The sequence below is a fragment of the Periplaneta americana genome, chromosome 8 (assembly GCF_040183065.1).
Source record: "Periplaneta americana isolate PAMFEO1 chromosome 8, P.americana_PAMFEO1_priV1, whole genome shotgun sequence".
Classification (NCBI taxonomy): domain Eukaryota; kingdom Metazoa; phylum Arthropoda; class Insecta; order Blattodea; family Blattidae; genus Periplaneta; species Periplaneta americana.
This window is the reverse complement of record NC_091124.1, coordinates 134,805,836-134,830,964: the sequence shown is the minus strand read 5'-3', so window position 1 is coordinate 134,830,964 and position 25,129 is coordinate 134,805,836. Positions and strand designations below refer to the sequence as shown.

At 35.4% G+C, this 25,129-nt stretch overlaps 1 protein-coding gene across 2 annotated transcripts in view; it reads left to right on the top strand.

The window, feature by feature from the left end:
* Atg2 (Autophagy-related 2) overlaps nt 1–19,775 on the top strand; it is a 326,693-nt gene extending 306,918 nt beyond the window's left edge. For both annotated transcript variants that reach the window (XM_069833677.1, XM_069833676.1), the window contains exons 35-37: nt 3,499–3,653; nt 15,845–15,991; nt 19,341–19,775. In XM_069833677.1, coding sequence (XP_069689778.1) covers nt 3,499–3,653; nt 15,845–15,991; nt 19,341–19,568 — 530 coding nt within the window. In that variant the 3' untranslated portion in view covers nt 19,569–19,775. The remainder of the gene's footprint in view (nt 1–3,498; nt 3,654–15,844; nt 15,992–19,340) is intronic.
* Nucleotides 19,776–25,129: the final 5,354 nt, after the last annotated feature.

Here is a 25,129-nt window from a genome sequence, read left to right as displayed (position 1 = left end):
CATTCACCATTCCTTCTAGTGCATCATTCAGTAGGCAGTTTCTTCTCAGCCAGTGAACGAACCAATTTCTTTTCTTCTTCCTGATCAGTTTCAGTATCATTCTTTCTTCAATTACTCTTTCCAACACAGCTGCATTTCTTATTCTGTCTGTCCACTTCACACGTTCCATTCTTCTCCTTATACACATTTCAAATGCTTCTATTCCCTTTTCTTCACTTCATCGTAATGTCCATGTTTCTGTCTCCATCCAAAGCACCTCACTAGTCTCTTCCTTAGTTCTTTTTCCAGAAGTCTGCAGAAAATGCTCCTTTTTCTATTAAAAGCATCCTTGGCCATTGCTATCCTCCTTTTGACTTCCTGGCAACAGCTCATGTTACTGTTTATAGTACACCACAAGGATCTGAAGCTGTCCACTTGCTTTACTGCCTCATTTAGAATTCACAAGTTTACCTTCTTTATTTATGATGAAAGAGTAATGGAACGGAGAAAAATTCTCTCCGGCGCCAGGATTTGAACCCGGGTTTTCAGCTCTACGTGCTGATGCTTTATCCACTAAGCCACACCGGATACAACTCCGACGCCGGTTAGAATCGTCTCAGATTAAGCTCCAACTCTTGGGTTCCCTCTAGTGGCCGCCCTCTGCACTACGTCATAGATGTCTATGAACGCAGGACCGAAGTCCACATATGTGCCGAGGTGCACTCCATATGAGTGACTAGTTGGCCGGGATCCGACGGAATAAGCGCCGTCTTAAATCACGAAGTGATTTACGCATATCATATATATTATTTTAATGTACCGAAGTACATATGATATTTCCATGCAGATATTCTGCGTCATCATACGATGAAAGAGTAATGGAACGGAGAAAAATTCTCTCCTGCGCCGGGATTTGAACCCGGGTTTTCAGCTCTACGTGCTGATGCTTTATCCACTAAGCCACACCGGATACAACTCCGACGCCGGTTAGAATCGTCTCAGATTAAGCTCCAACTCTTGGGTTCCCTCTAGTTGTTGTTTCATACACGAGTACGTTGACATTCTTAACTTAACTCTTAATAATAACTCTTTAATAATAATTTTTAATCACATACCTTAATGTTCGTCCTTAGCACAAGACATTGCAACCTCGGTTTTAGTCCAAGTGGATTAGGCAAGTAGGTGTCATTTTATAATGGAAGCAGCTTATTGGTTGCAACATTGAAATTGAGGCGAGTGATTGGAGCGGCAACATAAGAAATTGAAAACAATAATACAACTAAATTTCAAAGACCTGCCGAATGTTATGCACGAGGCTGCTCAGAGACCTGCCAAATGTTAAGCAAGAAACTGCGGCAATAATACACGAAATCATCCATCATACAGTGAAGAATTCCAGTTTAAGAAGTGTTTTAAGAGAATTATAGTTCAAGTGGAAGAAATCTGGGAAAAATAGAAGTGTACACTGATAAAGAGGCGAAAAATATAATTTTTGTCAGCCATAAAGTTCAGAGAAAAAGAGTAAGATTATTGTAGAAGCCACAATGGTAGAGGAGAGAATGGAGATCATCATAATAACAAATTAAAATGAAAACAGTAGTGATAATGCAGTGGCAAAAATGTCTAACAATAAACACACACTTTATATCATATTAGAGTTTGTGTTCGTTACTTATTGGCATTATAAGTCACTTTACACGAGTTATGAGTGTACTTCCAATGTCACAGTGATTGGCAGATGGATATCAGTTGGGAACTGCAGCTAGTTGGGAGACAACATATAAGTTGGATAGTGACTTGCTCTTAGCTTGGAGTTTAGAATTTCAGGGACCAAAAAGATCTGCGATACTTATACGTAGATAGAGTTCTTCTAGACTGTCCTCCATGGATTGGCTTTCTTAAAGTATGTCTTCGGACTTATTCAATTCAGGCAAAAACTTCATACAAATTAGTGTATAACCTATTGAAACATAAAAGTGGCAATTGCTAAAGTGTAATCTATGAAGCACAGTTTCTTCGATCACAGAGTTGAGTCACGCCTTGGTCATCTGTAGATAGTGCTATCTACCATAGTCATTGGAACTCAAATCAACGATTGAAATGAGTTCCGCCATTTATGAGTCGAAATTCGAGTAATGATTCTTACAATGTAATTGTTCTTACTATGGCAAGATTTCATCAGCCAAAAAGTTAATTCGTTGGTGAACCATGAAAGTAATAAAGCTTACTTGTTAGTTTGGCCATTGAAGACAAGTAGAACTGTAGTTCAATTTTCCTGCAAAATACCTGAAAATTAATGAAAGACCCTTCTTACATAACAAATTTCGTCTCCAGATAATGAATGAATGCAACTGCTAATGACTTCATTGCCAAATGCAAGGCACTAGACAACAACATAATGAATGCAAACCTCCGGAAGATGTTTGTCGAGAATGCAAACTTTCAGAATTTTTGGTGGCAACATCGCAAAAATGAAATATAAGGATTTCAAGAATAGACAAATATGTTGTTTACTTATTTGGGAACAATGTTGCGTAATCCAACAATATAGGATTCAAAACAAAAACATTGCAGCAGGATGATGCTGAGTAGCTCCTTAACTTGGCCGGTTTTGAATTCACTTGGCCCATTTTGTTGCACAGCTCTGTATTCAGTGATCTGTAATATGATGATGTGGCCAATTTTGTAGCAAATTCTTGTTTCACCAGCCAGAGATACACTACTACTTTCAGTTTATAATTAAAACTTATTTTCTTAAATTTTGTGACTTGACCAGTTTTGATACTAGATACCTCATATAATGAAAGGGTGTATTTTTTTAATTAGTTTATTTTACTACACTTTATCAACTGCAATGGTTATTTAGCATCGGAGTCAATTGGTGGTGATTATGCCAGCGACATATGTACATTTACTGTATTATCAGGCATTACATCTCACTTGACAGAGGAAGAACAATTGTTTGTATACAGTACATCTGAAGTCTGATTAGTGTAATATGTTACTAATCAGCGATGTATACAGTGGAGGAGGAAAGGAACTGGCCACCCTTCCCCATTATCTCTGGACTGGTGCCTCATGAGTGATGCCTTATTGGTGTTCACTAACTATTACTTCACAACAAGGCTTTGGCACGAATCAGAGTCACGTGATTGTCATGGTCTAGTCATGGCTATCTTGACAGTCGCCTAATATAAATATATCTTGAAAGTTCTAAAAACAAAGGAATTGCTCTATTAAACTCATGTTAAACATGCATTTATATATAAACTTATTTAATGTAGGTCATGTTTATGACTAAGAATGTGACGTCCTGCCTTAGCTTGTCTTTCTTGTTAGCCATGTTATGTCATATATGTCACCTTAGTGATGAGACTTACTCTTTTACTGATTTATTTGAAGAAAACGAGTCTAACAGGAGAGAGTATTTTAAAATATGAAATTCACTTGATCTCTATTTTCTTTATTTGCCTATGAAAATAATAAAAAAAATATGAATGTGTCTTTGTTTTTCTATAGTTCAAGGCATACGAGACTTGTTCTGGCTTCCTATTGAGCAATACCAAAAGGATGGACGTATTGTGAGAGGGCTGCAGCGTGGGGCCAATTCTTTCACTACTTCTACAGCAATGGCTGCTCTCGAACTCACCAACAGGCTTGTTCAGGCTATACAGGTAGGTTTTAGAGAGAAGTGAGCACTTCTTTTGCATGATTTATAATTAGTTTCATCAAAATTCATCAGATTTTGCCTGTTGATGAACATGAACTTGAAGGCTGTCAATTTTCTAATAGTTCGTTAAAATAAGAACCATTTTATCAACATCAATAAACAAATAATTTGACAACCCATCACTTTGACGATTCTTTATTTCACATGTAGAGTATTTAAGAAAGCTACATATCTTTCGTTAAAGTAGGCTCTAATATGTAATTGTCCTGATTGATCAGTCGGACTAAAGGTTGTCTGCATAGCTGACACATTTGTTGGAATTGTGAGGCGTGTCCATAAAGTGGATACCAGTTGCAAATATTGTTACTGCAGTCATAATTTTGCTTGTGCGTGTGCCAAGCCACAGATGCCACATGCAGACAGTCAGATCATGATGATCTGTGTGTTTAAAATGTTCAAGACAATCGAGCAGCCTGCCACCTGTGAAATACTGTCTGTTATCTATTTCTTGAATGCAAGAAATGTGAAACTGGTAGGTATTCATCGTCAACTTTGTGAGGTGAATGGAAAATATGCCACAAGTTAATCAAAGGTAAGGAGATGGGTTAGGAACTTTAATAAAGGTCGTGAGAATGTGCATGAAGATCAGTGATAGCTTGCTTTATGCAGTAGAACAGAAAGTTTGTGAGAACAGATTCATAATTTCATCATTTTACCTTCAATTTCCTTATTTCATGGTTACTTCTCCACGAAATTTTGCCAGATCACCTGAAAAATGTTATGTTTTATTTAATGATGCTCGCAACTGCAGAGGTTATTCAGCGTCGCCGGATGTGCCGGAATTTTGTCCCGCAGGAGTTCTTTTACATGCCAGTAAATCTGCTGAAATGAGCCTGTCGCATTTAAGCACACTTAAATGCCATCGCTCTGGCCTGGGATTGAACCCACAACCTTGGGCATAGAAGGCCAGTGCTATACCAACTGGCCAACCAGGTCGACTGATCACCTGAATTTTTGGAAGTTATGCTCATGCTGGGTGCCAGAGTCACTCACCACGGAACACAAATGGAAATGGGCTGTCAGTACATTGACCTTTCTCAGACAATGCAGTGAGCAAGGTGATGGTGATTCCTTGAGCCATTGGTGATAAGGTATGGGTGTCGCAACTTCTGAATTGTAGCAGCAGTCCATGGAGTAGAGGCACATGTCGTCACCAACAGAGATAACAGTCGAGGAAACCATTTCAGCTTATCATGTGCTTTTTTTTTTTTTTTTTGAAAGAGACAATGTGTTTGCTTCGTGAATTTTTGGCTTCAGAGAGACAACAATCAGCAGAAACGTCTGTGTGAGACACTAAAGAAACTGCATTTTGTGATTCAGAACAAAAGACCTGGCATGCTTCAGGATAGTGCCCAGCTGCACATTGCCACCAAATCTCAAGATCTCATCAAGACATTTTACTGGGAACAATTTGGTTATGCTGCCTACAGTCCAGACTTAGTGTCAAGTGATTTTCATTTCTTCCTGTTCCTGAAGAAGCTCCTTAGTGGCCAGTGTTTCTTCGAAGATGATGATGTCAGTGAAGCTGTGAATATGTAGTTTTCGTCACAGACTGCATCATTCTATAAAGCAGGAATACAAAAACTAGTTCCTCATTACAAGTGCCTTATTAATAGTGGAAAATATAAAAATAGTTTAAGATATGTAGAATCCTATAGAAATAAAAAATTTTGAATTTTTTTTTTTTTATTTAGCCGATTGGGGTCATTTTCTGGACATGCCTCGTAAGTGCATCATCTTTGGTAGGAATGTATATTTATTTAAATGCAGTGGCAGCTTGTGGCTTCAAAAATTGGGAGGACAGTTGTTCATATTTCCAACTTTCATAATTAAAATATGTTAACACTCTATCCACAATACTAGCAGAAAAATACATAATAAAAATACATTAGATTTCAAAATAATTAAGTTTACCTAATTAATTTGCTTATAGATTAAGTTTTTTTGCAAAGTGGTTGATGAGATGTTCATTGAAGTCGGTAATGGACAGTAGAGCCTTCTCAATAGAACACATGGCCTATCTTCCTTCATTGTACTCCTTGTGACATTTTGGTTCTCTTGAGAGTTGAAAAACACCTCTCGCACTCTAATGTAGTCACAGGAATCGTGCAAATAATTCGTAAGGATTTCACTGATTTCGGTAAAAGGAGATCTATATTGATCTCATAAATGCAAGAAAGAAGTGCCGAAGCACCTGATGCATTTGCAAAATAATTTCTGCCATAGATAACGGTAAATTCCTATCTCAGTTCCATTGCATTTAAGCTGAACAATAGAACAGCCAATTTAAATTCGGTTTCTGGAAACAGTAATTTATGTCTAGGAAAGAAACTAGGCTACAGTAGAGTAGCTACAGATAAATGATCACTAAACATAAAATGGTCTTCAGTCCCTGTTAAAATAATGTCGCACACTTCATTTTGCTAGTGTCAAACTGCACACGTTTTCCATTTGAGCATAGTGAAGGTCTTCTTCTGTATCCATATCCCAGTAATAATGACAAAGTAAGCTTTTAATTAAAAAAAAAGGAGCATCGTCTGCGGATCTATGGAAAAAGACCTAAGGAAGAGACTAGTGAAGTGCTTAGTGTGAAATGTGACATTATATGGAGCAGAAACATGGTCATTATGACAAAGTCAAGAGAAGCGAATAGAAGCATTTGAAACCTGAATATGGAGAAGAATGGAGCGTGTGAAATGGACAGACAGAATAAGAAATGAAACTGTGTTGGAAAGAGTGGTTGAAGAAAGAATTATGCTGAAACTGATCAGGAAGAGAAAAGGGAATTGAGTCACTGGCTGAGAAGAAACTGTCTCCTGAAGGATGCAGTGGAAGAAATGATGAACAGGACTAAAGTTCGAGGCAGAAGAAGATATCAATCATATGATTGACGACATTACGATTACATGGGTCATGCAGAGACAAAGAGGAAGGCGAAAAATAGGAAAGACTGGAGAATGCTGAGTTTGCAGTGAAAGACCTGCCCTTGGGCAGAAAACTATGAATGAATGAATGCTAATATTGTTCATGATCAAGAGAATTCTTTATGCATTGGATTGCAGACTTGAAATCTGTAACTTCTTTTTTTTTTTTTTAGCTTTAGATAGATAGATAGATATTTATTAGCAGGGAACGGATTTATATGGACTAAAAATATATGAAATATGTAAATATATATGTAGTTATTTTTACCAAAATATGGAATTAAATATGGATTTTTACCAAAATATGGAATTAAATATGGACTTAAAATTATAAAAAAATGACTATGTACGTTAAATATTAGTACATTTTAATCAAACTAAACAAAAAATATAATGGACGTACCTTATCTTCCAATGTAGTTTCAACAAAACACAATTTTTATTGTCTGTTACCATAACAATAGGTTACAAACATTTCTTTCAAGTGCTGAAAAGTGAATCTTCTTCTATTGTCTCTGAGGATAGATTTATACTGACTAAAAGAGCGTTCGACGTCACAAGAAGTAACTGGTACATAATTCAATTTCACAATGTCTGCTGGGGATAAGTCCAAGTTAATCTTCACTGTTGATTCACCACTCATCACAGCAACAACCTTTTGTAGTTCTTCATATCCAGGGTTTTTTGAAAGTACAGTGTCCACCTTAGCTCTTACTGCATCTGCAACTTTACCTCTACCACGATTCAGTTGTTCCACAGTACTATTTATAATTTCAAAACTTTCAGATAGTGAAAGGTGCCTATTTTGGAGACTTTTGAGCGTTTTTATGATGCATGAAAATGTATGCTGAATGTGAGCTAAGTCATTCTTCACACTTATGTCACAGGTAACTGTTTTCGCAGTATCAATTGAGACTGCATCTTCAGAGTCCAATGCAAGGAGAACATTGTTAATAGAGTCTATATGTTCGGCATAATATTCAACTGCTTCTAGCCATGTACCCCATCTAGTTAAAATTGGCTTTGGTGGCAATGGAATTTCAGGGTACATTTCTTTCAACATGTTAACTCTACTGGGAGCTTTGAGAAATACTTTTTTCACTGATGAAATCAACAAATCTACTTTAGGGAAATTGTCTCTGACCACTTCTGCCACACGATGAAATGCATGCGCCACACAAGTAAAATGAGTCAATTTAGGATATACAACAGATAATGCTTGTCCAGCTTTGACCATATAAGGGGCAGCATCGCTAATAAAGAATAACACATTATCGTACATAATACCCTTTGGCCACAGGATACCCATAGCTTCGTTGAACAGTTTAACTATAGTTTTGTTATTGCACTTTTCTAGAACATCACAATGTAAAAGAATTCGTTCAGAATATTGTTCACTTAACAAACCGATAACTACATTACCAACAAGTCTACCTTCTTTGTCGGGAGTCTCATCAATGGAAACCCAAATTGAACTATCTTTAATTTCATCTCTTATCTTCTGTATTGTCTCATCGTAGATGGATGGAGCATACGTCTTCCTAAGTGTTGACTCATCCGGGATTGTATGTTGAGTATATTTTTCAAGGAATTCCCTGAAGACCTTATTCTTTAGTTTGTAGAGAGGAATATCAGCAGAGATGAGAGAACGGCACAGGTCGATGTTAAACTCAGATCTTACATTCGATGTTGTTGGTTGTGTTAAAAACAATTGTCTCTGCTTGGAATTTAGTTGTTTGTTGGCCTGATGTTTACTAGTTGTAATGTGTTGTTGCACCAGGAACTTTTGTGTAGATGATACTGCACACTGACACAAATTACAAAATAATATTTTATTGTCAGTTGATAAACCATCTTCTTTAAATTCTGAAATGTAACTTGTTAGTTTTGATTTTAAATTGACTGAATGACGTACTTTTGGCATATTTACCGTCTTTATAGTATGATTTACAAAACTGAACCTATGTGTACTCTGACTGGCATTTAACTGTTGAGCTGCACAACTGAAGTCTGTTAAAAATTTTAAATTAAATTAATACAGTTTTGTAACTTACTTTCCCATTGTTGATAGGACTGCTAATTTTCAAATAACTCTGATGTTAAAGGGATTACTGAACATGTGTTTAAATCTCTATTGTTGAAATGTATTTTTAAAAGTTAATGGAATTTTGTTTTGTTTTATTGTTAAACCTAATATAATATGGACTGTTTTATATGAAATATGGAAAATATATGGAAATTAACGAAAATATGTACTAAACTCTAAAATATGGAAAAATATGGAAAATAAAAGTAGGATTTTTCAACCCTACACATTGTGAAACATAAAGATAATGCAAAATATAAATTATATTAGCTTTATAAGTAAATATGTATTTACATATAAATCCTTTCCCTGTTTATTAGCCTTAGGAAATACAATGATTTCATGGCATCGTCAGAGTGAATACATAATAAATATGCGGTTACATACATGTTATTCCGACATACAAGATGTCTACAATAATATACAAATAATATACAATCAACACATTCAGTAATGAAGTCAATTCTCCACAGTTTTCTCCAGATCATTACTTGTACAAGGTTCTTGGTTTCCTTATCTTCTTGGGCAGTCTCACCCCAGACATGAATCAGACAGAAAAGAACAGCAGTAAACACAAAAGGAGATACTAACGACTGTAAGCTAAATTTGGAGTGCTAAACTAAGATACTCATTGACAGTAAAAGGCATGTGGGAAAGTAAAATATGCTTCACTGACTTTTTAAATCTAGCATAGTTAAGGGCTTTAGTTTCAACAGGGAGTTTGTTGTAAAGTCTTATCCCTGTATGTGATAAGCTATTGAGACTTTTGGATAACCTATGATGATTAAAATGTAAATTATTGCATGTTCTTGTGCTGTAGTTGTGATAATCAGAGTTTATTTTAAAACTATCATAATTTTGGTGGATGAAACAGACTGTTTCAAGAATGTAAATACAAGGTAGGGGCAAAATATCAAACTCTTTGAATATTTTTTTACTATCCGAGCGAATAGGTACTTTCTTTATAATTTTCAATATTCTCTTTTGCAGTCTAAACACTTGTGCAAGTTTTGATGACGACCCCCAGATAATTATCCCATATGATAATACAGAGTGAACATAGCCAAAGTAAACCGCTCTAAGTAGTTCCTTGGGAGTTATATTGGTTAGGACACGGAAAGCATAACACAAACGACTTAGTTTATCAGTTAAGAATTGAATATGACTTTCCCACGTGAGGTTGGAGTCAATCCATATCCCTAAAAATTTTGTACAATCGACGTCCTTTATTCCAGTATTATTAAGTAGTATTTCAATGGAGTCATGTAGTTGTTTCTGACTGAAATACATACAAACGGTTTTACTGACATTCAGTTTTAGTCTATTGCTAGCTAACCACTGTTCTAGTTGTCTTGAGGTTTCATTTATTTTCTCCTGTAAATTATTTTTATCAAGAGCATTGAAAACAATATTGGTGTCATCTGCAAAGAGAACGGTTTTAGCTTGTGTTATCCTTGAGGGAAGGTCGTTTATATACAGGAGAAATAGAATTGGGCCAAGTATGGAACCCTGGGGCACCCTGCTTTTCATGATAGTGGGATATGATTTCATTGAGCCTATTTCAACAAATTGTTGCCTTGTACTTAGGTAAGAAACAAACCAACTTTTAGCTAACCCCCTTATGCCAAACCATTGTAGTTTCTGGATCAGTATCATGTGGTCAACTGTGTCAAATGCTTTGCTCAGGTCCAGGAATAGCCCAACTGTTTGATTCTTGTTGTCTTTTGAATTTAGAATAAATTCCGTGAAAGTGAATATGGCGTTATTAATTCCTTTGCCTTTTTGAAATCCAAATTGAGCATTAGATAGTGCACCATTGCAATCTAAAAACCGAACTAATCTATTATACATAACTTTTTCAAGGATTTTGGAGAATGTAGATAATAGAGATATCGGCCTATAGTTGTTAATATTTTGTTTATCTCCCTTCTTAAATATAGGACATACTTTTGCGAATTTGAATTGTTCGGGAAATTTACCACTAATTAAAGATGAATTGCAGATGTTTACTAGTGGAGCTACTAGTAGTACAGCACATTTCTTTACAATACCATCCGGAATGTCATCAGGTCCACAGGAAAGATTATTTTTTAGTTTTTTTATTATATCGAGAATTTCATCTGCAGTCACGGGAGATAGAAATATGGTGATTACATTTCCTGTTCCATGTAAGGTTGTTTCCTGACTACCTGTTACCTGGTTATTAGGATTGTCTGCTACATTTGCAAAAAATTTATTAAAAATTTCAGCTATTTCGAAGGAATTTTGAATTGTTTGACCATTATGTATTATTGAAAAGTCTTGATTTGAGACTTTGGTATTTTTACAAGTTTCTTTCTTTACAACTTCCCATATAGCTTTACCTCTGTTCTGTGCTTTCATAATGAATTCTCCATTGAATTTCAGTTTAGCTGCATGTATAACTTTCTTTAATATGCTGGTATATCGTTTATAATGTAATTTAAGATCTAGGCTATTTGTAATTTGGCACAATTTATATAACTCCTTTTTCCTCCTACAAGAAGTTACAATCCCCTTCGTTATCCAATTTTTTGAATTGTTGAACTGCTTATTTGTAAGTGTACATTTTTTTAGTGGAAAAGCAACATCAAAATAATGAGTTATTGAGTTTATAAATTCGTTTGTTTTCGCATCCACATCTGTTAAGTTGGTTACTTCAATCCAATTTTCTTTGCTTAGCAAACGTTTAAAATATTCAACGTTTTCATCATTAAAAGATCTTTTATACCTAATTGGCTTAATGCTATTTGGTTTAGGGTTTTCAAATGCATAAATATTTAAGAATATAGCATTGTGGTCTGCGATACCCATATCAATATTTCCTACTGAGAACGGATAAGAATCATGGTCAATAATTATTTGGTCTAGGCATGTTTTAGAATTAGAGGCTATTCTAGTTGGAGTGTCTATTGTTTCTATCAGATTATATGATCGAATTAGCGATCTGAATTCTGTTATGGTAGCATCACTATTTAAAAAATCTATGTTGAAGTCACCGCACAAAATTAATTGTTTCTTTTTGCTTTTTAGGTGATTTAAAAGAAGTTCAAACTTTTCTAAAAAAGGTTTTTATACAGCCATCTGGGGACCTATAGGCACACAGTACAGTTAAATTATAATCCTGACCGCTAATTTCAGTCACAGCATGTTCGAATACTTTGTCTTGGTTTAGATAATACGTATTCTTTTTTTCTATATGTGATAAATGTTGTCTCACAAAAATAGCTGTTCCTCCATTTTTGTAAGTGTCCCGACAGAAGTAACTTGAAAGGTTGAAATCTGGAATATGACAGTATGTTATTTCCTTTGTGTTTAGCCAGTGCTCTGTACAGCATAAGATATCTAACTTCTTTAAATCATGGTTTATGATTATTTCTAATTGATACAGCTTATTTCTAATGCACTGAAAATTTTGATGCATTAATGTGACAGAGGCCATTTTGTTAGCATTATAAGAAGTCTTTTTATCAGCAAATGAGAAAGAGCTAAGTTTACATGCACTATTTAGGTCTGTGGTTCCAATCTCCGTGAGTGGCCCTGGTATAAAAAATCACGTAGATGGGCAGGCGTCTTCACAAGTCGAGCCGAGGATCTAGTTGCCGCTTCCGGGCTCTGAAGACTTTCTTGGAGGCATCGATTTTCTTCATTATCTACCATCGAGTCGGACTTCCATTGAAGAGGTAGTTCCAATTCCCCCAAATTCAAATCCAGTCCAGGTGACGACAGCTTCTCCTCTGACAGACTCCTTTGTCTCTTCTTCCGGGATAAACTTGGACATAAAGAATCCTGAAGACGAGCAGGTGCTTTACTAGATCGCGAAGAAGCTCTCGTGCAGGTCTCATCATTTGGCCGATCCAATCCCTGGGACTGATCGTCATTCCACTGAAGAGCAATGGGGATACTCGGGAGTATTAACTTGCTATGTAATATCGCTGCTATTTTTCTCACTGCTGCCTCCTTTCCTTTACCGTTCAAATGTAAGCCATGTCTAGTGAAATTGTCTCTATTAAAGTCTATCTCATTTACCTTTACATGATTGTACACTTTTAGTCTCTTTTTCAGTTTCCTATTGAAATTTACAACCTCACTGTTGACACATGATGTTGTAGGAAGGTCATGTCTATGTAGAGCGTTCATTACTATGATATTGGTTTGGTCATTTCTTTCCACAAATTGTTGTAGATGACGTAGTCCATTGTCTGTGTTGTTCCTGGCTATATCATTGGAACCTCCCCAGATCACTACCGTGTCTTTTTTGGTCATTTTCTTCATCTCTTCTTTTGCAGAAGTTGTTATAACGTCCAGGCACATACCAGGCTTTACTAAACCACTCACTTCCGTATATTCATTCACATGTAACCTTAGCTCAGATGCACACCCTCTGGCATGACTATCACCTATTACCAGTATTTTATGTTTTTTACGTGTGCTAAAATTAGGCCTACTGGAACTGGTTTGCTTCACTGCTTTCGCTGCTATTGGCCTACTTCCTTCTCCATCAACTTTTTTCCCTTCTTCACTCATCTGATGCCGTTCATCGTATTGTAGAGGAGTAAATCTATTACTTGTGGGTATATTTTCCACAAGGCTGGTGCGAATATTTCTACCTCTTTTTCGATCAGGTTGAGACCAAGTTTCAACAGTGGAAACATTATGCCTAGGCGCCATTGTGTGGGCTTGGTTGGTAGCTATTTGGTTTGCATTTTCTTGGAGAATCCGTATAATTTCCCACGCAGTCTTCAATTCAGCGGAAACTTTACACAATTCCAATTGTAAGAATGCACAAGACGTACACTGATGATCTTGATTACCTTCAATATTACGATTATTCCTGTAAGCACAAGTACACGCAATCTGACTGGCCGCCATTTTGTCTTTGCCTGATGTCTTTAACACTACAATTTTCCTGTGTTGTAGTTCAGTAAACAGAATGCAAAAAATTTGTAGCCCTAACGAAAAATTCTGATCCTTTAAAATGCTTTGGAGACCAATCGCTTTCCTTGTTGAATAGTCACTGGTTTCATCATCGACAATAACTTTTATACAATCATAAATCTCGTTTCTGTACACAAATGCCATGTTAATGCATCTTTCTTTAAAATTCCACCTTATTCGCAGCATTCTTAGTTACCGTATACGTTTTTTAACTACCTCATCAAGGACGGCCAATTTAGAAAAAAATGAATAGAATCCTTCAGTATTATTGAAGAATATTTTTACTTGCTTATTTTGAGTCACACAACATTCTGCTATCAAATACAATTGGTGCACATAAGTTATAAAATTAGCATTGTTGTAAACTGTACAAATTTTTGCCTGGACACCAACGTGCCTACCGCTCATGACAGGGGTCTTTCATAGCTCTGGGCAATCAGTTTGTTAGGAGATTTATTTATTTCTAGTTTATCTAACTCAATATAGCATTCGTAATTCCCTCGGCTGTGTGATAAACCTTTCATGTATTTGACCACATAACTCGTACCGAACAACAACACTAGTTGTAATAATGTAGCACAGTCCGGCTTTCAGCTACCTCGATTGCTAGATAATCAGATATTTCTTCGCAAATGAACTTTAAAAACACAAAATTGATAGAATCTAACAATTCATTGTGTATAGACTTAGAAGTCCCAGAAAAACTCGATTGTTTGTGTTTTCAATAAGTTGCTTTAAGGTACTGTCAAGCTCAGTCATAAATTAACGAAAACACTGAAATATTGAAACAGTTGTCTTTAGAGACAATTAATATTAGGTACCCTCCACAAAACTGGCTTCATTTATACACCGACGGATCCTTGATCTCCAGAGAACAAGGTGCCAGTGCAGGTGTTACGTGCTGTCTCTTCTCACTTTATAGATCTCTTGGATATGGAACAACAAGTTTTGATGGTGAAATCATTGCAATAAGGGAAAGTCTCAGGAATCTTCTATGCCACATCAATAAATTTAGGAATGCAGTTATATTGTCAGACTCCAAAGCAGCTATTCTATCAATAGTCTCTAAACACACACCTTCATCTCAAACAGCAGAAATAACTAAAATGCTCTCTCAATTAATATCACTCAATAAAAGAATTGTATCCCAATGGATACCATCCCATTGTGGAATCCTGGGAAATGAGAATGCGGATGCTTTAGCAAAGAAGGGCAGCACTGCTACTTACAGACCTGTTACTAAATCTATGTATTACTCTGTGAAAAGATTTATTAAATCTACATACTTAGACTTCAACAAACAAAATTTGATAACACAATCGCAAGGGAAAAAATGGAACTCTCTGCATCAAAATCCACAGTTAATTCCCGATTTACCACGCAAATCGTCTGTAGCTGCATTTAGATTGGCAACAGGCCATGATTATTTGGCCAAACACCTGTATGGAATTGGAATATATCAGTCCCCTAACTGTCCATTGTGCAACTCAAACCAAGAAATGGATTCGGAACACCTCAAAATCTGTGCTTCACTGGTTGGTCATGATAATATCTTTGAAAAATATTGGAGTGCAAGAAGTCAAATGACTTCATTGTCAAATGCCTGGCATTAGAAAACAACAACATAAATTAACGAAGTCGCGCAAAATGCCAGGATTCTCAGATAAGTCTACTTCATCATGTCCCCGCAACGTGAACTCAAATTTTCCGCAAAATTTTATGCACTCTATTAGTTACTAAGAATGTAGCAATTTTTTGACACCTCTTCATTAAATTGTTTTATTTGTAATCTGTATTTGCTGTTTAACTGACATCTTACCCAGCATTTATGTTGTTGTTTTCTAATGCCAGGCGTTTGACAATGAAGTCATTTGACCTCTTGCACTCCAATATTTTTCAAAGATATTATCATGACCAGCCACTGAAGCACAGATTTTGAGGTGTTTATATATTTTCGACTCAGTTTATGTTTTTTTAACTTTTTCACCAAGATATTTTATGTCAATGCAGGATTACTAGCATTTATAACTAAACATGTACAACATAAAAAAGGCATTTTTGTCATGACATCCACACAGCCAGTCTGCATATTTGTGCAATGGAGGGTTAAATTTCCTGGTATAACCACTTTTGCTTTACAAGTATTTTGAATCAATGTTCAAATTGCAGAGCACTGCAGAAATGGCGTATGATATGGTATCCCCTGGTCCAAGTGTCCGTCGCAGAATTCCTGGTCCTAAAGGCAGACGGCGACGTTATAATCAGCCTGCAGACATCAGAGAAGGCATGGCCAATGCCTACATGCTAGTCAAGGAGGTGAGTACTGTCAGTCTTGCTAGTAACGATTTTGTTGGTAACTGGAACTTATCAGGGAAGTAATAATGAGCTCATGTCGAAACCTCCCTTCAAACTGTCCATGTAAATGTCCATAGCAGGTAGGCTAATATAAAAAATAAGCCTTAAGGATACAGAAACTTCTTGAATTGTTACATTAAGAAACAGTGACACATGTTTGGAAAAAGAGAGAGACACACCAACTAACCAACAGACTGCAGCTCACTGTAAGATATCAGAAATTCGTCTTTTATCATTGCTCATTAAATTCACAATCAGTGAAACAATTAAAACTTAGGCGCTCGGAGTATTTATTAAGTTTGCTAGTCCATATACGAGGATTGTCAATAAAGTAATGACAACATAGACAGTACGAACATAGTATTGAACTTACATGGAAAATACATTTACATGTCTTCAATATAATCGATCACTTGCGTGTTCCTGTATCTTTTGTCAAATCCATGGTAATCGTTAAATGTCATTAGCAAGATTATTTCTGTTGATCTCTCTGAGGGGTTGCCCTACTGCATGAAGCACTGATGCAATATCTGGAAACCTGTTGCCTCTAAGTGGTTCTTTCAATCGTGGAAACAAGTCATAGTCACAAGGACTCATGTCAGGGAACACAGAGGATGTTTCAATATTTCCCAATCCCATCTCTGTAGCAATTCAGCCATTGCTCCTGCGACATGACGAGCATTATCATGCAAGATGAAAGGCGGATTGTCTCTCAGGAAATGTGGACATTTGTGCTGCATAGCTGGACGTAGGTTGTGTTCGAGAAAATGTTGCTGCATTGGCATTTTGGTCTTGAGGTATGGCATGGCTAATGATAACACCTTCACTATTATATGCCACTATCAGCATGATTGTCACTCTACAGGGTTCATATCGCACATTTTTTGGACGTGGTGATTCTTTGTGGTGTCATTCATTATACTGATACTTTAGTTCAAGCTCATATGCCCATGCCCACATCTCGTCAGTGGCAACAATACGTTGCAGGGATACATCCCCATCATTGTGATATCTCTGTAGGTGAAGTTGAGCTATTGCGTATTGGTGCTACTTCTGTGCTTCTGTTAGGTTATGAGGAACCCAGCGTGCTGCAATTTTTCTCATGTGGAGGTTTTCTTCAGGATGTGCCAAGTCCAACCTCGATGGATAATTCTCGTACAGTCCAGCGATGGTCAGCAGCAAGGAGACCTCGCACTAACTCCACTTGTTCGTCACAAATGGACAGGCAACCTGTTCGAGCCACATTTGCCGTTTCATTCTGACCCATATGAAATGCAGATAACCATCTTGCAACTGTCCGATATGGTAGTGCATCATTGCCACAAGCTTCAAGTAACTCTTAATGACATTGGCATGCAGTTCTACTATGGGCTACCTCATTTTTATCCACGATCGCTGCTCAGGTTTAGTAAACATGCTTTAGAGCAGTTAAAAATAGTGCTCTACATTTAACCATGCACAATAACATCTGTTGTCATAGCAACTGGGTGGATGGGTGGGTAGGTGGGTGGGTGAATGGGTTTGTAGGTAGGTAGGTAATAATAATAATAATAATAATAATAATAATAATAATAATAATAATGTTTTATTTTCGCTGGCAGAGTTAAGGCCATAAGGCCTTCTCTTCCACTCAACCAGCCTTAATCAATACAATACATATTTAAATTACGAATATTTACACTACACTTAAAAGGTTCTCCAGCAATATTCTTCAGTTAAGTTTTAACGACTAGTAGACTACATATTTATTTAAGTTTAGATAAACGTATAAGATAAAATAGTAACTTAATTTATGAGCTAATTTAATTCAATCACTTATAATTAATTTGAGATAGCTAGTAAAATGATGAAAATTAATTTAATATAAGCTTACTAGAACTATGTTACAGGGAGAAAAAAAAATATGTATATATATATATATATATATATATATATATATATAAATCTGAAAAATATTTCTATAATGAGAATATTAATGTAATTGCCATTAGAGGTTTTGTAAATCTATTTAGAGAAATTAATGATAATAAGAATGGACAAATGTTAGTTTCATTATATGTAATAAATATTAATCAGTAATTAATTTGTTAAGTAAGAATTTATGTAATTTTGACCTAAATTAAGTTATTGTCCAACAACAGACAGACAGACCGATCATGCTGAGAACATTACAAATAAGTGGCAGTCAATACGATGTTGGCCCACCCTTAGCCTTCATGACAGCCTTCATTCTCGCAGGCATACTTTCAATCAGTTGGCGAAAGGTTTCCTGAGGAATGGCAGCCCATTCCTACCTGAGCGCCAACATGAGAAGAGGTGTCGATGTAGTCTAGCACGACATCACAGAGATGTTCTATTGGATACAAATCAGGACTGTGCGCAATAAAGTCCATTAGTACGACGCTGTCGTCAAACCACTCCCCCACAAGCCCTACAGTATGAACGGGTGCTCAGTCATGTTGAAAGACACAATGGTGATTCCACCACTCCCGAATTTTACAGTCGGCACTATAAAGGCTGGTAGATGTCATTCACCAGCCATTCGCTACACCTACATCCTACCATCGGATCGTCACATTGTATACCTACGTAATTTATTACTCCACACAATGGTTTTCCACTGTTCTAAGGTCCAGTTTCGACGCTCCTTACATCATGCAAGATGGCATTTGGCATTTGCCTGTGTAGTGTGTGGCTTATGGGCAGCTGCTCGGCCATGGAAACCAAGTTTACACACCTTGTGCTGAACAGTCATGGTGTTCAGAGTAGATTCTGATGCAATTCGGAATTCTTGTATCATGGTGGCAATAGACTCTCAACACTCGACAGTCTCTGGAAGTCATGGGAGGCCACCCTGCATGCTTTTGGGTTGTACACATTCCTTCACGTTTTCACTTCACTGTAACATCGCTAACAGTGGACCTAGGAATGCCTGGGAGAGTGGAAATCTCGAGCACAGACTTCTTACACAAGTACCACTCAACCACTTGACCGTTGAAAGTTCATGAGTTCCTCAGACCGTCCCATTCTGCTGTCTCGTGTTGTCTGCTGTGTGCTATCTGCTGATTACTATGTCGCCTCTAAATGAGTAGTTTATTGGTGGTGATTCAATTTGTAGGAAGTAATTCACTTTTTTTTGCTGGTCAATGTATATTCTGTATTATGAATGTCTAATGATTATCCACAAAAGAAATCGCAGCTTTCTGTTGCTCCTCTCCTTGTAAACCATTTTTCAAAAACCAAATTTATATTACATTAAACAGATAAAAAAAACTCATTGAAGTAATGATGATACTTTATGTGCATTCAGGGAATTGGTGAAACAGCACAGACCATTATGCGTGTTGCAAGTGAAGAACATGAGCAGAAAGGCATGTCGGGAGCTGTGGGAGGTGTGCTGCGTCAGATCCCACCCACAGTTGTGAAACCTATAATTCTGGCAACAGAAGCAACGTCCAATGTGTTGGGTGGAATGCGAAGTCAGTTAGTACCTGATGCAAGGCGAGAAGCTGTTGAAAAATGGAGGAATGAAGATTAGATACATAAATAGGAGTATAAGTGAATGTTTTATTTTTATCTCATTCCTTTTACTTTGATTATAAAGTGTGTTCCGGAAACAATTTGTCTTTAATTGTCTTAATTCCTATGTTTGCATATTAAATCTGTGATGTTTTACTCAGTAGGAACTTAAAAATTATAATCATTTTTTGTGTATTGAGTACATAAATCAAATCCATTAACTAATCTTGTGCGTTTTTATTTAAGATATAGTACATGTTTAAATAATGACTATATAATGACATTTAAAAACAGTGTTATTCTGTATTCTAAATACGGAATTATAATCAACCACCTTCTATACTCTCTGCCATAAAGGAAATGCAATGAATGGAAACATTTTGCCAGCCACAATTCCACCAGAGGTAATAGTTCTATATTAAGTTTCTTTGGAAACTACAACTGAGATACCATCTTGTGTTGTCTTCTTGCTGCACAGTATATGATCTTGCTTAGATCTACAAAATTTGTCACAAAAATGAATTTCTATGTACACTGTGTTTCTGTATCATACTTAATCATTTCATATATGATTGCATTACTCCCTAGGAAACAACCTCATATGTTCAGTTTTCTATGTTTACACATATTCACTTTTGTTTTCTTTTATCTTTTTATTCAGTAACATTTAGCAAGTTCGTAAAGGCAGAAAGAACAACAAATCACGTAAACGGCAAATACCTGTCATTGGAGACAAATTATTTAGCCACTACAAACAATAGCATCATATGTTTGTTATGAGATTGTAGATGCTCACAGTTGGGTTGTGAAGAATAATTCGGTTTCTGAAATATATGTTGAGATTTAATGTCTTCACCATTTCAAAAGCATTTACAGGTTCCATCCTATAACCCCAAACTGGATACTGCACTTTTCAAATAACAAGCAGTTTGTCATTAAGAGCCTCGCAACAAATGATGTTCAATCAAAAGAAGCGAAGTAAAAGCAGTAGACATTCTTTATGCATGAAGCAGTAAGGTTCCACTAATATTAGTGTCCATTGGCTGTTGTGTAATTCGTTTTCCATTTGAAAAGTACAGTACCATAGTCACATATTCTGCTTTATCTGTTATGCATGGCTAACTCAAGCAACTAGATCTTGATGATGGAACTTGTACATAGTTTTGAAACATCAGATGTCAGAGATATTAAATATTAATGCATGGTTGAAGAATCTTGATTATTCTTCGTAATTTTCCTTACAGTTTATTGATAAAGCAAAAATATACCTGTAGAAGCATTACTGTAAGATTCTGATTTACCGAAACTTTAAAAACTGCTTTTTGTGCCAGTGTCCATTTTCTGTATTATTTTCTTTTGCAAACAGGTATAAATGCATCACTTTGCTGATATGTAAGTGTGAGACATGCTGTATATGTAGACATAGCCTAGTAACCACCAGTATTCATTCTTCCAAATAGATTTTCTTTATGCACAGGATATTGTTAATGATTATTTCCATGAAATGCATTTTTCTTCTCGTTTTAAGTTTTCCCCCACTCCCACACATTCAGGTATTGTTATGTAAACGTATTCAGAACTATTACTATTGTTCTAACAGAAAAAAAATGTTACTTTTTGTAGTTATCTTCTGTGCACAACCTCCCACTGTTATTAAATACATGTAGCTTGCTTTTGGGCTTGTATACACTCTGTATTTCCCCAATTAAGAGATGTTACTAAATATTTCTGTTTTCAAATATTTTTGGAGGTGAAAGTGATAAAAATATATGAAAATATCATACTGTGAGTCACCAGAATAATCTAAGGATTAGTCAGCACAACTCATGCTGAGATGCATTCAGATATGGGTTCCATCCAATTATGCTTGGACTAATTACGTGATTGTGTTTTTCGGAGATTGTGTCGAACTGTAAGGTAAATGTAATCCTCGAGCTCATCCCATCAAATTAACATCTCACTAGCACCAGTTCCACCAATGCTGGATAGCTTCACTGTTTATACATCATCTTTAAATATCCAGTTAAAAAAAAGTCCCCAACTGTAAGGTGAATGTCAAATAATTCCATTGTGAATCATCTTACCAAATACCATCTCGCAAAATTGATTAAAAGTAAATTCATATCTGCCCGAAAAGAACAAAAATCGGATGGAGCAATTTTACTAACTCCAAGATAATCCCCCAAATGCCACATAAATCTGCTGTTGTGATATTAGGTCATGAGTGTTTGGCAAGCCACCTGCACAGGATAGTAATTTCCCATATATCTGCCTGTGTATTGTGTGATGCAAATGAAGAGATGAACATGGAACACATCAAAAGATCCATGGCATTGCTGCAAGAAGATGACATTGTACAAAAATACTCGAGTGCAAGAGGACAAATGACTCCATTATCAAATGTCTGGACATTGAACCGACAACAAAAACATACCATTGCATTATCATAAATTTGATTTATCCTTGATAATTGTATTGTTGGTACAGCTTCGTTAAATAACCTATTTTTCTATCCTCACTGCAGTTGATGTTGGAAATTTGACTCTCTAGCCATTGCCTATGAGAATTGTGAATACTATAAAGCATTTCATACATTCTGAATCCATTGTAAATTTACTAGTAACATTGAATTATTATATTTGCTTCCTTCATGTTATACTGTGATAAAAGTATACAACTAATGACTCCTTTTATTTTTATTGCAAGTATGCACTTAGACGCTATCACCTGTTGAAGTAATATTATTATTATTATTAACAAAGATGTGACAATGAGAAAACTCTATCTAGTGGTCTAGAGTGAATGGAAGTAAGGAGTATTGCATTGCTTGTGGAGGACTGACATATCATGCTCTTTCAAATGTTTGATACTTGTAAATTTTATATACATAAATGAGATTGTTTACATTCACATTTTTGTGAATTTAAGAATTTATATGCTTACAATAGTGTCTGTTACTGAAAATTATTTGTGATTGTCAGTCAGTATCTTGTCCATCAAAGAAATCTGTCTTTGCATTCTGGTACAGCTTAAATTTTGCTTGCTCTTGTTGTGGATGTATTGGATAAGTTCAAATATCAAACCTCGGCATTATTGTCTTCTAAATATATGTTTTATTAACCGGCTCGGTATTATTTAACTGGCAGTTTCTATTATTATAAAAATAGGTACTTTTCACAGCAGTAAGAAAGTATGTGCAACATAATGTTTTAATGTAAGTTTAATGACTAATGATGTTTGCCATTGTGGGCCATAGGATATGACTGCATGAAGTTGTCTTTTTAAGATAAAAATCGTTATAATTATCAAGTTTATACTTTATGAAATTCATTACAAATTACTTTCCTTTTCTTTCAAAAGATGTAGTTTAGGATGTCTGAAGTAAGCAAGTCAAGAAAAAAACTAGAAACTCGAAATATATACTATATATTTGGTTAAAACTATGTGATTTAGTATATTTTAATTAAGTTAGTAACTTTGTTTTCCATCTGCTTGCTCTACTTCATCGTAATTGGAACTTATAGCAAATGTGTGATATATACAGTGCGTCTTCGCCATTATATATATCTGTCTCTGTGCGTGCATGTGCATGTGTGAAAAATTATTCTCTGAATATATTCCGTGTTTCAGAATTTTTTATTTTTTAGTATTAAGTAAAATTACATTGAAAGTATATCAGTAAAACTAAGAATGAAAAGCTGTTTACGAGCAGAGTTATCCATTAATGTAATATTCAGGATATAGAAAGTTTATTTTATGTTGTATGAAGATTACAGAAATGTTGTTGTGCTATAATAATGTTATTTTAAAATGAGAGATTTAGATATTTTTTTCATGATCCATTCCATTTGATATGCCATTTGCCTGTATTAATTGCACATTTGACAATGCAGAGTTACTATTTGCTGTGTATAAATGGCTCTGGAAAATCACTTTACTAAAGTACTTTAAAGAGGATCAACTAAAAGTAATTTTTTAAACAGCTTAAAATTAAATTTGTTATATTTGTGGAACTGAACTGTTGGGTTAATAAAACAAAAATTCCCATTATGACTTAGCAAGCATGAAGAAATGTGGTATGTTAATAGGCAGGACTATGCACTTCCATAATCTTTGCATAAGATGAAGATGGAAGGTTAGAATTACAGATGGGTACTTCACATGAAACAGAAAACCCTTTAGTAATACTTATATATTGCATTCATTCTTCAGATGCTGTACTTTTCTAGTAATAGTTTTGTTCATTTAAGATAAATTTGTCTTGAAGTCATTTCCATCTCCATATTCACAGTGCATTATAAAGGAAGTTTCTTGTCAATGAAGAGATGCATTTGTTAAAAGAGGTGTTGTTAAATATTCCATTAACACATACGAAATTTTAACTCTCACTCATTTCCTCCAGCATCCTTATTCTTATTATAGTCTAACACAGTTGTGTTACATTCTTAATCAGTATGATACAATAAAATACATACGGTACAGTTATAGTCTCCCTTTAAGCAAATATTTTAACATCCATTTTTACTAAATATTTACTGCATCAATGAAATGAATATCCTCACGTATGTGAAAATCATATCAGAAACTTAGGTTCGAGAATTACTCTCAGAAAACTGAGTTAATGAATCTACAAGATACGTTGAAACAGAGCTTTCGGGCTAAGATGCCACTGTTCCCAGACGTTTCGTCTACTACTGCGGCAGACATCTTCAGTGGTTAGGTGTCCTAGGTCGAAGTCTTCTGCTAGGGATACCTGTAGCAACTGATAACTAAAAACCCAGTAGACCACAGAATTTTAGCCCAAAAGCTCCATTTCAACTAGACACTGGCCATGAAAGCCTGCATGCTAAGACTACAAGATACGCTTATTATTAGGAAATGTATCAGTAGCAAGAGTGGAACAGGCTGATCTCCTAATTGGTATGTTGCTTGAGATTAAGTTTCTTTGAAATGCCAGTGCATTGAGAATATAAAAATAAAAATCTTAATTACGTAAATTATAGCAGATTTCTAGAAATTGACTGCATAACAGGTCAAATCAAATTTCATATGAAAATAATAGAAAGTAGGAAATACATGTTACTTCATTCTCTTCTTGTTTTTCATTTAATATTTATAATTATAGTTACTTAAAACTAGGTCAGGTAGTATTTTTATAGCATTCGAACATTATTATATCGTCTGATAAGATTTTAAAATGAAGTTCTGTGCACAAATTTTAATTTCTGATAAACAGCTATTCATAACTGGAGAAAACTGTAGAAAATTAAAATTTAGTTACCAGTTATAGTCATGGTTTATGGTAACTACTCGAAATAAAATGAGAAATTTTACATGAACTATAAAAATACGTTAGAAGTTCGTTGTTTTGTTTTCTGTATTTAAAAGAATCTAATATGCCTTTCAGTCTTAATTATTTTATCGCAGGATAGAGAAACAAGTGGTGGACTATGTGTTTCATAACTTTTTTTTGTATATTTTGTCATTGTTAGATGTCATTGAGCAAATGTAATTCTTTCAAATGGTAGGTACCATAATTTTGTTTCTATTAATTTAACTTTTGCTTTTCTGGAACACACA